Source organism: Polypterus senegalus, chromosome 3 (assembly GCF_016835505.1).
Source record: "Polypterus senegalus isolate Bchr_013 chromosome 3, ASM1683550v1, whole genome shotgun sequence".
In the NCBI taxonomy this organism is placed as follows: Eukaryota; Metazoa; Chordata; class Cladistia; order Polypteriformes; family Polypteridae; genus Polypterus; species Polypterus senegalus.
In genome coordinates this window covers 219,663,587-219,680,120 of record NC_053156.1, presented here as the reverse complement: position 1 = coordinate 219,680,120, position 16,534 = coordinate 219,663,587, and the positions used below count along the sequence as shown (strand labels likewise).

Here is a 16,534-nt window from a genome sequence, read left to right as displayed (position 1 = left end):
CTTAAGTGTCCAAAAAAATATCAACAAACTATGCTGTTAAAATATTCATTAATGCTGAAAATCAGACAGGGCAAATTATTTTTTACTGATTAAAAATATATAGCATATTTAAGGAGAGGAAGGTGCAGAAACTTCAATCACTCAGAATCCTGCTCTCAACAAGCTTGGATCAGGCAGGAAGACCTGCGCATCCAAGCTCTTGTACGCCTTTTTAGTATATCTGTATTACCTAGAAGTTTATGCTGTGGATGGGATATAGTTATTGGTCAAGTAGAACTCAAGGTCAGGGCTGACACGTTTTGGGATAATTGTGTTATGACAAGAATGACAAGTCACATCCTATTGTTTATCATCCCTTTTCTATTTTCATTTGTTGTAACATCTAATACTTTTTTATCTGATCTTTTTCATAAAGTTTAGAAAAAATATAGTATTTATATTAAGAAAATGTATGTTTCTATTGAAATATTATAATTTTAATCAAATGCATACTATTGCTGTCATTTAATATAATGATTGAATGATGAAGTCATGTATAATTATTGTTCTTTTATATTATGCTTAATCCTGGAGTTTAGAAATACGTATTTCACTATATATTGTACAATGCATCTATGTGTGACAAACAAATTTTGATTTGATTTGAATATAATATTCACACAGACTTTTATGACTGACAGTTAATTCATTAATATTTTTTTAACCCCTGTTTTAGACTTAATCGGTACATTTGTTACACGGGAGTTAGTGAAGGTTAAGTCTAATTTCTCAAAGGCTTTAGTGTCTGCAGAAAAATCTGAAATATGTTTTTTTTTTCTAAAATTAACCTGCTTCTTAATTAGACACATTTTCCCTTTTTCCACTTGTCACTGGTTGCAAAAATATGCCTCGGCTTTGCATATGCACTTGTTTACTTGATAAATGATCACAAGGTGAGAGCAAATGTCACTTGTGGACATCTTTGCATATGTAAGTGTGACAAAAGTGATGCTTTAACATCTTATATATGGCATCTGCTGATATAGGATGTGGTAGAGGAGACAAGAGGATAATCCATATTCCTCATTAGAAGAATTAAAATTTTGACTTTTGTTTATTTCTGTTTGTGAAAATACAAAGAATAAACACAAGAACTTTACTTAAGTTAGTAAACTTTACTTCATATTAAACCAAAGACACATGAACGTCATTTTATCCTGTTTGTGCCAAGAGAGAAACAAAATGTCAATATACGTGACCTTTGTAGACACTCTTCCTCCCTTTTTAACCTTGCTTTGTCTAATATAGAGTAACAGGAAGCTATACCTGAGTCTTTTAACATCAGAACAAATTGATTACGTAGAATACATAATGGCAGGAACCTTGTCTAAAATTTTAACCATAACGCTGAATAAGAGTTGGGACAAAGGGGCATATCCAGTGCCTGAGTTCAGAAGGAACGCTGTTGTCTAAAAGCTAAATAATCCTAACCCTAATCCTAACCTTAATATTATCAAATCTGAACAAACTCTGGAAAGGTTTTCTTATTTTCACATCTGACCCATTTATTTTTTTTTTGATAATGATAAAATGAGCACATCTTTTAATCATCTTTGTGCTGTATTGTGTTTGCTGACCAAAGTGAAGTAGCCTGGGCAGTGTGAATGTTACTGTGGCTTTCATTTCAAAGTACATTTATGGTCAACTAGTTGCATGTACTCTTTGGGACAAAAAAACAACCCGAAGACTCCCTAGCAGTTTTACTATTTTTGTGAGCTTGGAGAGGGGTCAGCTGACTCTTAAGAATTACCCAGTGCAGAGGATGTGGACCCACCTGTGCTTGCTGCCCCACTGTCTTTCATGAGAAGACATTAGTGATGACACATCTTAGCCATATTGCTGGCATATGAGTCCTATTAACCTTTGTCTCATGAAAATACCTACAGATAGACAATATTTTTAGTGAAAACTTCAAGCCTTCTCCTCTGTTGTTGAGGTGTTTCACTTGCTTGTTGAACTGTGGCATTTGCTTCATTTCAACGGTGTGTCTCTTCATCTGTGTCATTAGCACGACATTGTTGTTGCGTGACAGGTCTTTTGTAGCAAGAAGTGAGGTAGGTGCATGCAAGCCCTGAAAACATTTTTAAAGTACATGCATACGCCATCTAGTGGTTGTGACTGTGGGTGAGCATGAGGAGAGTAGACTGCTCCATACACACACGCGCACATAGTTCTTTCGTTTATATAGGTCTAATTTGTACTTTTGAAATGTTTAATTTTCTTGGACATATTCCAGTTTCCCCTCTAAGCTATGATGAAAAATCCATCCATCCATCCATTTTCTAACCCGCTGAATCCGAATAGGGTCACGGGGGTCTGCTGGAGCCAATCCCAGCCAACACAGGGCACAAGGCAGGAACCAATCCTGGGCAGGGTGCCAACCCACCGCAGGACACACCAAGCACACACCAGGGCCAATTTAGAATCGCCAATCCACCTAACCTGCATGTCTTTGGATTGTGGGAGGAAACCGGAGCGCCCGGAGGAAACCCACGCAGACACGGGAGAACATGCAAACTCCACGCAGGGAGGACCCGGGAAGCGAACCCGGGTCTCCTAACTGCGAGGCATCAGCTCTACCACTGCGCCACCGTGCCGCCATGATGAAAAATGGTCTTAGAAAATTTAATGAATGAACAAGGTCATTTGCTATCACCTGACTTTGCATTGTAGTTCCTTTAATTTATTACTATATTTAATATAATTATAAAGTTTCTAATATTAGATGCCTGGTTAAGTGAAGTTTAATGCTCATGTCATGAGTGTGCCTGCACACATAAAAGGTATAATTCGTATCACTGTTTTTCATAACTCTGTGGGAAATGGTATTACAGATTTTTTTTTATTGTTGTGGCCATGTCTGTCATGTGATTCCCTAGTATCTTTTTTTTTTTCTTGTGTTTTGTGTATGTGGTGCCTGCCTGCTCACTGACACCTCTTGTATGTTGTCCTTTTAAGAAAGCTCTTTAACTCCCAATCTTTTTTAAGAACCCCTTTTGACTTCCTGCTTTTTTCATCAGTGGCTATAACATGCTGTGTCTTGACTTTTTGAACCTTAAACCTTGTGTGTTAACAGGGTCCCACTGTAGATGGAATTGATTTAAAATAATCAGCTCTTTATGGTTGTATATATCATGGATTTCACAATTAATGTAAACTCAAGCATATATTGATTGTTTTCTTTAATTGCTAGAATGTGGATGAAAGCTGTAAAGGCCTAGCTTGAATAGATTGTGTGATTCTAGGTGATGGCAAGCAGATCCAGATTGACCTTATTTTTTTAAAGCTTTAAGTTAATCATGTTATGTCATATTGGCTTTATGATGTAATCAGATATTAAGTGTTAGCATGCTATTAAAAATAAAAACATTATTGTTAGTCTGGTGCATTGCTTGATTGGTAGTGTTTACCTTAGCTGTGAATTTCAATTAGATAAATGAATAAAGTCATAAAGTGAATTTGACATTCACCATAATATAGCAAATTAAGCATATGTGGGATAAGATGGAATAAACATTCAGGGGCAGTGATCGTCAACACTGGACTTGCATGTGTTCATATGCCTGTGCTTGCAATACTTTGCTAAGTACAGTGGTACTTCAGTATATGTCCTTAATCTGTTCCAGATCCTTGGACTTATACCAAACAGGACGTATACCAAAAAATTTTTCCCATAAGAAATAAAGGGAAAATGATTAATCCGTTCCCATGAAAAAAAATCCTATGGTTATTGGCATATTATACATTGATGGGGTTGTATGAAATAATTTAAACACTGTTTAATACTAAAATACATAAATACTAAAGCAATTACATGAAATAAATGAAAATTTAACCTCACTTTACTATTTAATAACATCTTTGTTTTTCACAATTGTAGATACCGTCGTTCTCGGCATATGATATGCAGCAGCCGTCCCGGATATGCATGCCACCTTCATACTTTTCAACAATCAATTCAAATTTATGCGAAAAAACACAAAATCACGTGAAAATTCACAAAGAGTTATAACGCGGGTTTTTCACTGAATGCTAGCAACTGGCGTACTGATGCTCGTGGGCAGTCGTGGCTTTGTCTCAAGAGAGGTAAACGTGGGTAGTGCGCCGTGTTCTAGCACGTGAGTCATATTCCAAACAAAGGTCATATATACCAAGCAGAATTTTTCACGTCCAAACAGGACAATATACCAAGTTGGACTTATTCCAAAGTGGACGTATACCAAGGTACCACTGTCTATCCATTCATCTGTTTATTTCCTTTATCAACCATTTCACAAGCCTTTAAGCATCACTCGATACCCCAGAATTACAAAGTGAGAAGATTTTACACATTTTTATACATTTATTAAAAATAAAAACCTGAAATATCAAATTGAAACAAGCATTCAGACTGTTTACTCAGTACTTTATTGAAGGGCATTTGGCAACAATTAAAATCTGGAGTTTTCCTGTGTATGGTGCAAAAAGCTTCACACACCTGGATTTGTTGATTTTCTTCCATTCTGTTGCACAGATCCTCTCAAGCTGTGTTGGATTGGATGGAGACAGTTGGTAGACTGCTGTTTTCGGGTCTCTCCAGAAATGTTTGATTTGCTTCAAGTCTGGATTCTGGCTATACTATGCAAGGACATTCACAGAGTTGTTCCTAAGTAACTCCTGTGTTGTCTTTGCTTTGTGCTTAGGTTCCGTGTCATGTTGGAAGCTAAACCTTTGGCCCAGTCTTAAGTGCCCTGAAATAGGTTTTTTATTAAGGATTATTTCTGTACTTTGCTCCATTCAGCTTACCTTCAACCCTGACTGGTTTCCCAGTCCCTGCCACTGAAAAACAACCCCACACCATGATGCTGCCACCACCATTCTTCAGTGCTGGAATGGTATTGCACAGGTGATGAGTGGTGCTTGGTTTCTTCCAGATGAGACATTTAAAGCTGAGGCCAAACAGTTTAATTTTGGTTTCTTCAAACGAGTGAATCTTCTTTTTCATAATCTGAGAGTCCTTTAGGTGCCTTTATGCAAACTAAGCAGGCTTTCATGTGTTGTCTGGCCATTCTACCATAATATCCAGATTAGTGGAGTTTTGCATTGGTGGTTATCCCTCTGGACATTTCTTCAGACACAGGTTCTCTGGAGCTCAGGTGGAGTTACCATTGGGTTCTTGGTTACCTGTCTTACCAAGGCCCCTCTCCACCTAGTGCACATTTTGGCTTGGCAGCTCAGATATTGGTTGTGGTTGTCCCAGGTCTTATTCTATTTAAGGATTATGGAGGTCAGTGTGCTCCTGGGAACCTTCAATGCTACAGAGATTTTTGTAGCCTTCCCAAAATCTTCACCCTAACACAATATTGTCTCTGAGCTTGGCAAGTAATTCCTTAAATCTCGTGGCTTGGTTTTTGCCCTGATACACATTGTCAGCCGTGGGGCCTACTATAGATCAGTGTATGCCTTTCCTAATCATGTCCAATCAGTTGACTTGACCACAGGTAGACTCCAAACAAGGCTTGAATACTTGTGTCTGTGTGATATTTCAGGCTTTTTAAAAAATTGTTAATGAATTTGCAAAACTAAAAATTCTTAAATCCTGATTTCACTTTTTTAATTTTGGGGTTTTGAGTGTTATTTGACAAGGGAAAAAAATAAATAATAAAATATTAACACTACTGTTTAACAAAATTTGATAAAAGTGAAAACTTTCTGAAGGCACTATATATAACAACTCATCAAATGACTGATGATAATCTCAGTTGTGGTGCTTTTTGGAGATCTAGCAAATGTGTGTTTTTAAAATATATTTTCACAAGCATTTTAAAATCAGAATAACCAAATTGCAAAAAGCATGAAAGGCTTGTAGCACTACTTTCTACTGCAAAAGGAGTTTTTTTTTATTTTTAATTTTGGGAGTCCAATAATAGCCAGCTTTTTTTCATGCCATCTTATTACAGTATCTTTGATTCACCTCTTGATTTATTGACTGTAAGATGAGAGATGAGTAGTAGATTCAGGAGCCACATACTGTATGTCTGTCCATCCATGTATTTTCTGAGCCACGTGTCTTGTCTGGTATTGCTGGAAGCTGGTGGTTTTCCCTACTGAATTCTGGGTGAAATGCAGAAACCAGCTTGGAACATACAAAAACGCTTATTTTTATGAATGTCATACAGATGTTCTGATTGACTATTGCCAGATTATATTAAGGTTTTTTTGTTTTCTTACACAGCAGCAGTTTCATATTTAATGCTTTATGTAAACAAAATTGTCTTAATTCTGCATTATTAATCTACATCAAGATAATATTTATGAATAGCTCTTTTACGTTTTACAGTCAGGTGCTACTGCTGTAGAGTGCCCGATGGAATGGTGCAGATTTAGTGCAGTTTTAAGCTGCTTATTTCTGACAATGTGGAAGATCAAAGGGGGGAGGGGATTTACACTCTTGACAGGAAATTCACAGCAGTACCCTCAAGTCATTGAACAATGAACCTTTTTGTCTGAAATAGTTGATTTAATCTGTTTCATCTAGTGCTGCTTGTGTGCTACTTGTTTTAGTATATATTATAGTATTGCCTGCATATCTTGAAAACACATTGATTCTGGTGCAGAGGACCACTCAGAGCTACATAATGATCTACTGGGACCTCCTCTCTAGTACTATGCGAAGTTTAGGTCTTGTGTCACAAGACAGGATTAGAGGCACCAGAATAAATATGAACACAAGCTACTAGACTGAACTCCAGGACTGACGGAGCTAGCTGTCTTGTTAGCTTTAGGCCAACAGAGCAGACGCCAAGTTTAATAATTAACAATTTCAAATGCGTTGTTGCACAGCTAGAAGACTTATGTTAGAAAACATTTTTAAATTTGTTTATTTTCTGAACTTGTTTAGTTAAATATATGGTTGCAGGGGTTTATCAGCATTAAGCATAAGAAGGGACCCAAACATGGATTGGACTCCTGCACCAATTAACCTAACACGTATGTGTTTAGGATGTAGGAGGAAATCAGAAAGTCACACAGACTTGAGGAGAAAGTGAACACACCATTTGAATTTGAATCCAGGTCTGTAGAGCTGTGAGGCAAGAGCACTAGCAAGCAGGTCGACATGCTATTCAAAAACTTAATCTTAACTCAGTAATTTGAAAATTTGTGTTATGTTATTGATGTCCAAAGTAGCACCCTGCATACAATAAATTCTGAACATGCTGCTAGTTTTAAAAATAGACTAAGTGCATATACTGTACATTGATATGCTGTGTTAGACTTAATACTCTTTTATTCATATTTCACACTGATTTCAGAGTATAAGCAAAATTTGATTATATGTCCGGAATAGCTCATACAATATTAACTTTCTGTCAGCACAAACTAAACACTTTTGTAAAAAAAAATACCCTTTTCACAAAAATACTTTTGCATTTTTAAAAGTTAACATTATTAAAACCAGTAGTAACCTTTTACCCAAGATCAGTGCTTTATGTTTGCTATTTTTTAAAGTGTCATAATTAAGCAAGTTAGTTGTAAGAAATATAGCCACACATTCCTATTTGAAAAATTTGACCTTGACTTGTGATACCGCATGTTTTAACTGGCCAACTTCAAATGGTTTATCTTAGCTGCAGGGTGTGATTCATAATACCTTGAGCTGTGCATACACTATGTAATTACAACGTTTCAGCAAAAAACGTTTGTTTTCACATATCTTGAAAAGGAAGAAGTCACAGACAGGGACATGCAACAGTCATTATGGTAGGCTTTGAACTGTCTACTGTTGTTTAACATCTCTATGTGCAAAAGCAGTAAACTGGCTTACACAGTGCCATGAAGAAAATGTTTGCAAGTTCTGGAGTTACTGAGAAATCAGGTTCAAGTTTGTGGAGCCTGGAGTATATTACTGATAGCACTTTGTCTATCACAGGGCTCACTCGGGGCCCATTCACACTCTCATGGAGCCAATTCAGAATCTCCAGTAACCAGACATATGTTTTTGCGAAGTAAGTTGTAAATTAGAGCATCAGAAGAAAAACCTACACAGCCAAGGTTAGAATTTACAGACTACCATATAAACTGATCAACCACAGACTTTAAACCTAGGTCACTTTATCTATGAACTATCCACACTGTCTTTATGTACATGTACTCTCATTTGTGTTAAATGCAGCACAAATAATGTAAAATATCTCTGCCAGGAAGAAACATAGCAGTCAACAATTAAGATTTTAGTTTATTTACCTCAAAGATAATGGAACTATTTATTTTGCATCTGCCCACAGTAATGAAGCAACCATAATACATATAAATATCTGCAACATACATCTCACAACTAATACACAGCATAAATCATTTTGTACAGTAGTTAATAAGATGTACATTACTCAGCAGTCCTTCAGTACTACAGTGTTAGTGTCAGGCAGTTTGGCTGTCAAAGTTCATCCTAACCAGGAAGTTACTGCAGATGATAAAGATTGTCATATTATTTACAAAGGTCAGTGGTGAATTCCACATTAGTTTTTAAACCAGCTGCCAAAGCAACATTCATGGTAGGGAAACGTAAATGCTGCTGATGGGACACTTAAATGCAACAATGATTTAGGGCCGGGTTCACTAGCCAGTTTAATGCATGTTTTTTCATCCCTGAACCCTTAGTGTCTTGAAATTTTGAAAAATCTGTGGCACCCATAGAAATTATTAATCATACAATTAAATATTTGCAAATAAATCATGCAATTATTATATTATTGTTCATTTTTGTGTGTTGTCTTTTTTTCTTGGTTTTGCAATCTTAATTGTAAAAGTAAAGTATTACAGGTAAAATTGGAACAGAATATTTGAATGTACAAAATCTGCATAGTTGTGGAATACAGTTGTTAAATACATGAAATTTTGGAAACCTTACATTATTCAGTATAATATAACAAACCTGCCTAATCCAATTCAGGTTTTCTTGGGGGCTATTTGTGACTGTAACATTGGGTGAAAGGCAGGAACCAATGCTTGGTAAGGTGGCAGTCTATCACAGGGCAAGACAGCAGAGTACACAGAGAAAAACCCTTGCAGATGTGGTGAAGAATGTTCTCCACACAGACAATGACCAGGCTAGGATTTAAACCCTAGATACTGGCTCTGTAAAGCAGCAATTGTAACCACTGTATGACAGTGCTGTTGCATTTGATATTTTCTTTGTAGTTAAGAGATTTACTGTTTAGAATAAAAACCATAAGTAACTGTACATCTGTAATAGTGTGTTTTTTTTTCTGCAGGCATTAAGCCAACACATTTGTTTAATGTATTTGGGACCATAGAAACAATGGGCAAAATACAAAACTGTTATTAAATAAAGTATACATCTTTTTTATTTAAAATTATACAAAAATATGCTAAACATTCTTAAAACTCTTAATCCCATTAAGGTTGAAAAAACTTGTTTAAGTGATGATCAAATAGACTTGAGTGTTCAGATAGGGAAAAAAAATGAATAGATCCTACTGTAGTTAGCACTAAAGAGAAAAAACAGAGCCATCACATAAAGTCTGTAGTATATCCCTTTTTAGTATCATTTCATTTTTATGCCCAGGATTCTTATTTAAAAGTGTCTGCCGTCATGGCTATGGGAAACACTTAAAGACAAAAATGGGAAATTTACATCCTGCTCTGTACTCTGCTATTTCTACTCCCATTCTTACTTCTACTTTGCTGCAATTCTCTTGTCTTGACTGCTCTTTGTTTTGCACTGCACGTTGTCCACTCCTTTACACTCTTAAGTGCTGATCCCATTTCACACTACAGGACCCACTTTTATACTTCCGTCACATCACAATAAAATATAAAATCCCAGTCTGGACAAGGATACACAACTGCAGGGCATGTCTCTGATGCTCTGATATCCTTCAGACACTCTTAGTCCTAAGGCTGGCCCAGGCAAGGTGGGACCCAATTCTGGATTGATCTCCAGACCATTACACTCATATTCATCCAATTTACAGTCGCAAATTAACATAACCAATAGATCTTTGGGATATCAGAATAAAACAATTAGAATCTGATAAAAAAAAAAATCTTGGCAGAAATTGGGAGAACATGCATACTCTGCAGTGACACTCACTAGGCCAGGATTCAGCTGTGAGTGAGCAATCCTAACCATTGCACCTCTAGTTTTCCATAAAAAAACAAGTCTTCTGTGGAAATGTGCAGCTCATATAATGGCACTTGACCATTGTTTTGAATGGCACTGGCCTCTGTACTGGCAGACTAGCATTATAAAGTACCAACTGTGGGGGGAAAAAATAAGAGCATACAGGTTTAGGGTAACATTAATGGAATATTGACAGCATTCATGTTGATTCTGGCATCTGACAATTTATTTAATATTTAACAGAGTGAGTTCTATAAAGCATTGCACCAGGTCCTATAAGTAATGTGTTAGAATTTTAGTTTCATTAACTTTTATTGATACAGCAATTGCAAGTTTTTTACTATTCTAGAATACAATCACAGTATTCTAGTTTATTTTAATGAGAGTGCCACCTTAAAGCACTGTATATGACCCCTTTGTACGCCATTGCAGTTTTTAAAGAGGTAAATATTTATCCAGTTGAAGCACACAGTGACTTACAGCCTTATGACTTCTAGATCGGCCTTCCATCGTTCTGTCTGTGTTGAGCATATAAGACTAGCTACTGAAAGGCACTTTGAAAAGCTTTTGATCCAGCAAGTTATTGTCATGAATGTGATGTGGTGTGAGATATTCGAGATGATGACTAAACTTGACATCTTTAAGGCTGTGTGTTTCATAGTGTGGAATACTACCAATCAGAGTCATAAGCCTCATTCTAGTTTATACACAGAACCTTTGAGGTTGCTACTGTACAGTATGTGCTGTTTCAGAGTTTCTTTGTTGCTGACTATACCCTGATCTCAGAGATGTGCGTGTTTCATAGAATGATGAGTCTAAGTTGGTCTCATGTGAACGACTGTGCGTATGTGGTTGAGTGTGCCCTCTAATGCACTGGCATATATAGAGTTGGTTCCTGCCTTATACCTGATGCAATGACCCCCTGTAATCCTGAACTTGATTAACCAGGTTCAATAAGGGATGGATTAATGCATGCCTTGTACATAAATGTAACATATGTTTCTAGTGGACTAAGGTAAGTGAAGCGGTTAGCCCACTAGTTTAATGCTTCAAATAATGTCACCACTTTGTGATTGGCACTCTGTGTGTAATTAAGATTATTCATTGGCTTGAAACTCTTATCATGGCTGACTCAGACTTGGCATGTTACTTGTCTCTTCCTATACACTTTTCATTTTCCAGACATGGACAGCTCTGTCACACTCTGGCAGTTCCTGCTTCAGCTTCTGCTCGACTCCAGCAATAAGCACTTGATCAACTGGACTTCAGATGATGGGGAGTTCAAGCTTCTGCAGGCAGAAGAGGTGGCCCGACTGTGGGGCGTACGAAAGAGTAAGCCAAGCATGAACTATGACAAGCTGAGCCGTGCCCTACGATACTATTACGACAAGGTAATGCATAGTTTTATTAAAGCTGAGATATAATGGCTTTGTGATGAACATCTCGATTTCATGAGTTTCTAATAGACCGCTTTCATATTCCAGCAAAAAGTCTGCCTTGTCAAAATGATTCATTTCCCTTGCTTTAAGTATCTTAGAACAGTTTCCAGATGGAATTTTACCACTGTTATTTGTGAAAGCAATCTGTATTCATAAATGGCCTAGTATGCAAACCTTTTGACCAGGCTTTGATAGTGCTTGTTTAGAGATCAGTAAAATCATCATAGGTTACACTTTATAGGTTACACTTTATCTCCGTATGACTGCTGTTAACTTATCTTATTAGCTTAAATATCAAAGATGGTATAGTCATCGTTGGAAAATGCAAGTGTCTCTATAATGTCACTTTTTCAGCACAGTGGGGGTAACAGCTGACATTTTTAGATACAAGGAAGGGAAAGAATTATGTTCCCTATTCCAGAGGGGATGCTAGGGCCTACTGTTTTTTTAAAACAAATTTGCAATCAGATAGAACTTCTTTCATTCATTTCCTTCAAGTTTCAAATCCAAATTGTGTGTCTTCCTTTTTCTAGATTGAAACATGTTTTATATAATAAGCTGATAAATGAGTTGAAGCGCTTTTCCTTTTATTTTTTATTTTTTTAAACCTGCTGTCTTTCAGGTGATCATACTTATGACATACAATACAATACAACATATTTTTGTGTAGTGCTCTTCACATGACAAACCTGCTACTTTATAGGTCAGTTTGTTATATGTACGTATTGTATATCTTCCGTGATTTTTATACACAAGTCTAAACTTACAGGAAGATTCAACAGCAGAATTGTTTGGTTTATGTCTTTCCATAAATTTTTTTTGATAGTTCCATCTATTCTAACAGGCAACACTGAGCAGCATATCAGGGCATGAAGCTGATGGCACTCCACTAGCCCAAGGTCGTAAGATTGGCTGCTAGACTGCTGATTTTGGCAGTACTGTTTGTCTGATCGTTTATTATTTTCTAATTGGAACATCTGCAAAATTTCCAAAGAGACTGTTTGTAAAAGCCCTTTATGGAATTCTCCTAGAGCTAGATCAATTTTGTATCTGGTGCCAATAAAAGCATATGGCAAAAAAGTGCCACAGGGCAGAAGATAGTGGTGTGGTTTGTGCACGCAGCTGCAGTGGGTTACGTGATTTGATCCTTTTGTTTATAAAGCAATCGTATGACCAATTTTTTTTTTCTTTTCTTTGAAACAAGCCTTTAACACCTCAGTTGTTGCTTTTCTTGCTGTACCTGTTGTACCAGCAAAGATTCTTTTTCTTCTTCTGCAGATGTTTTCCATTTTAACTATAGCAAGGTAAATTACAATTAATGAAGCAATGAGAAGTCAAGCAAAATGACAAGTTTTATTGAATAACTAAAAAGATTACAATATGCAGCGTTTCGAAGCAGCTCAGGCCCCTTCTTTGGGCAAGATGTAATTCTGAAACTGGAATTCCCTGTGTTTATATAGACAACTAGGACAATTACAGCATTGGAAAACCTTTAAGTGAGATATCTTTGAAAAAAAATAATAGACCTCTCCAGGCTAAGATTCATTTAGCTAGAGGGGAGAACCATGTATAGTCAAGATTGTTTGATAAGGTAACGAAGTCCAACAAAGTCTTTTGAAGTTGATGAGATTTTCCAGAAAATATGGATCTGTAGTCAGGTTGTCTGGGTCAGTCAGAGCGATGTAAACAATCCTCTTATCTGGCTATAAATGAAGCAACACACATCTGAACACCATTTGAATGTATTGTTTGATTCATGTTACTTTTTCAGGTCTGTAGTAGAGTTATGTATGAATGAATGTATACAGTGATATTGTAGTATACATAATATCCAAACAGGTAGCTCTGTTGATTTTCTTAGGTTGTAGGAGTCACCAGTATGTTATAGTTTATGGTGCCAAAAAACTAGTGGATGACCTGGAAAGACCTTGAAGAAACAGGGACAGTGTAAAGTGTTGTACAAACTAATTTAATTTTAATAAATAGTTCATTTTTCCTTCAAGCAACAACACAGCAGCAGTATTTTTTTTACCTTAATTAATTTAATCCACTAAATTAAACAGTCATTGCAGCTACTCACACTTCTCAGTACCTACAGGTTCACCTGTAAGCTGTGAGCCAAAACTTGTTTTGTTTCCGTGGATGCTTGCAGTTTGTAACTATTTCTCCCTTCATAAGAGCAAAAGAAGTACACTCACATGGCAAGCCATTTTAACAGTTAATACCTTCTGTTATATTATGATAAATCAAAATTACCCCATGACCCTGCCCCTGGAATAAGTGAGTAAATAAAATGGATGGATGGATATGATTTTGACAAAAAAGAATTTCAATTTGTCATTTATTTTGGCTAGTCAGAAATATGAAACGCATGTATTTGCAATTTAATACTATTCCAAATGTTAAATAGAGATTTAAAATGTACGTCAAAATATGTTAAACTGAGGGACTTTTCCATTGTTTTCTGTAGTGTTTTCAGTTTACAATAATCTAATTATATTTTAAGTAGTAGTAATTTACGCCCAGGGTTTTTACACTTAATGTTCTCATGCGTGATTTGGGTGTCTATAATTAAACTTGATTCAGTCAAAAATTCACATCAGAGAGATATGTAATTACATTTTGACTATATGGAATTAAATTTGTTTAATTCAAGCATATTAAATATATCTGAAATTGAAATTAGCATTGCTCAGTTTCACTGTCAATAATGAGAATTACATGTAGTAGAATTAAAAAACTGTTCAGTTGAAATGTTGGACGCTGGAGGAGAGAAAAATTACAAGATTGATGCTGAAATATGTTATGTGTCGCCGCACGGCAAGTATTGCATCTTAGTGATCAGTGTATTTGATCTCAACCAAAGCTTAAAAGCAAAATGGCAATGAAGTATACTGTCTGTGTCTCCTTTAGGAATGCAGATATAAAGGTTGACAGACAATCTGGAAGCTTTACTGAAAAATACACAGACAGACAAAGCCGGTATTATATATATTTTAAAACAATGCAAAGCTGTGTATTTTAGTTGACATTTACATCAGGCAAAATGGCAAGGTCTGCCTTTGGGCTAAATGATTGAGGTTATACGCTCAAGCACACACGCAAATTCCCTCCACAGTCTAATTTGGAGTTGTTAGTTAACTTCATGTACATATCTTTGGGATGTGGGAGGAAACCTGAGGTTCTAAAGAAAACCTGAGCAGAGTTCACATAGACAGTGCCAATGTTCACACAGACTTAATACAAAATTTAAGTTCCTGACACTGATACTAATATGATATTAAGACAACATCATGAACCACAGTGCCATGCGTGAAATATGTAACATAACATACATCTTCAGGCCCAGTTAAGTCAGTTCTGAGCCATGAATGGCTAAAGCTTATCATGAACTAGCTCCCAACAGCAAGGCAGTCTATTGCAGGGACTGCTGTCGCACATACCCAAACTCGCACAAGGAAAATTAAGTACCACTAATTTTCATAAACTCCATATCTTTAGATGTGACTGGAAAGCTGGTGAAAAAACATTCAGTTGCGGAAAAAAATATGCAAACTTTCTGCAGGCAGATATTGGCCATAAGATTCAAACTTGGAACCCTGGATCCATGAGGCAGCAGCTTTAAGAAATGCACCATTGTGCCACCCATTCAAAGAATGTGTTAATTGTTATTGAAGTAAAAAGAAAAAATACAATTAGGTATTATTAAAAGAAAAAAACAATTTAATCAAGCAAAAAAAACATTGCTTTGCAAAATTAAATATGTGATGGTGAGAACACTGTGGCTATTGTGAAGTCCATCTAATAATATGAAAATGAGGTGCCAGTCTGTAGCTCCTGTTGCATCATGTAAATTTATTATACTTGAAATCTTCTCTCCTGCACTTCCAAATTCTGCTTTTTCCAGAGCACTGCAAATTACCTCTGCAGTTTGTAAATTTAATGTGTTTTTGTTTTATCCTAGTCAAAAATGTTACAAAAAACTTTTTATACCCAATTATTTACATTACTTTTTTCTTTGTGTTTTTATTTTATTTTTTTTTTGTTCAGTAAAATTTGTAAAACTTTGATACTCAAGGAATTAATAACGTATGCACCATAATACCAAATAGTTCAGAACAGAGGCATTCCTTTCACTTTGTAATCAACTATTTGCTTGTGTATTGGTTAGCAAATCTGTTAAAGCTTTAGGACTTTTAGTTTAAATTCTGTCTTTGTGAAGTTTGCATGATCTCACTTTGTGTGAGCTTTGTTCAGATACTCCGATATACAGTACCTGCTAAATCCAAAAGACATATACCTTAGATTAATCGGTGTGAGGGTATGTGCAGGACTGTAATTTGTGATGTACTGGTAAATCATGCAGAGTTTATTCTTGGCTTTTGCTTGAAAATGCTTTTGCCTCCAAGGAACTGTGAACTGGATTAAGCAAGTTCGATAATGGATGGATTATTTATTTTCATATTTAAGTTTGCAAAATTGAATTTATATACATTTCTACATGATTTCTTTGACTTTATGATGTGCTTACTGTCAAAGGAGAATAATGGTCTGGATTTTTTTTTTACTTTTAAATAGTATAACAAAAAAGAAAATTTTAGTATGTATTTATTTCTTTTGCTGCGAGGCAGAACTGGATTACAGTTCAATATTATTGAAAGTCCTTGAAGTATAGGGTCCTCCGATTTTATCCTGTTTAAGGTGTTTTCCCTACATTTTTATTAGGTGTGTAACTGCTATAAAAAGAATAAGGCAGCAGACATTAAAAGGTTTGGCGATGGCTACCCCATTTTCTTGAAAAACAGCTAGCAAAAGAAAATATGTCTTTACAGCCAGAAGTCTAAAACAGAACTGAGCTAACAGGATGCGTTTGCTCTATAAATATGGCAGAAAATGGGAAGAGGTGGGAGGCCAGAACAGAAAGTGATGTTGT

General features: G+C 36.0%; 1 protein-coding gene across 1 annotated transcript in view; it reads left to right on the top strand.

Annotated features, from left to right (window-relative positions):
• Positions 1-16,534, top strand: part of elk4 (ETS transcription factor ELK4) — a 44,878-nt gene that overhangs the window by 6,184 nt on the left and 22,160 nt on the right. The window contains exon 2 of the mRNA XM_039748507.1: positions 11,345-11,553. Coding sequence (XP_039604441.1) covers positions 11,345-11,553 — 209 coding nt within the window. The remainder of the gene's footprint in view (positions 1-11,344; positions 11,554-16,534) is intronic.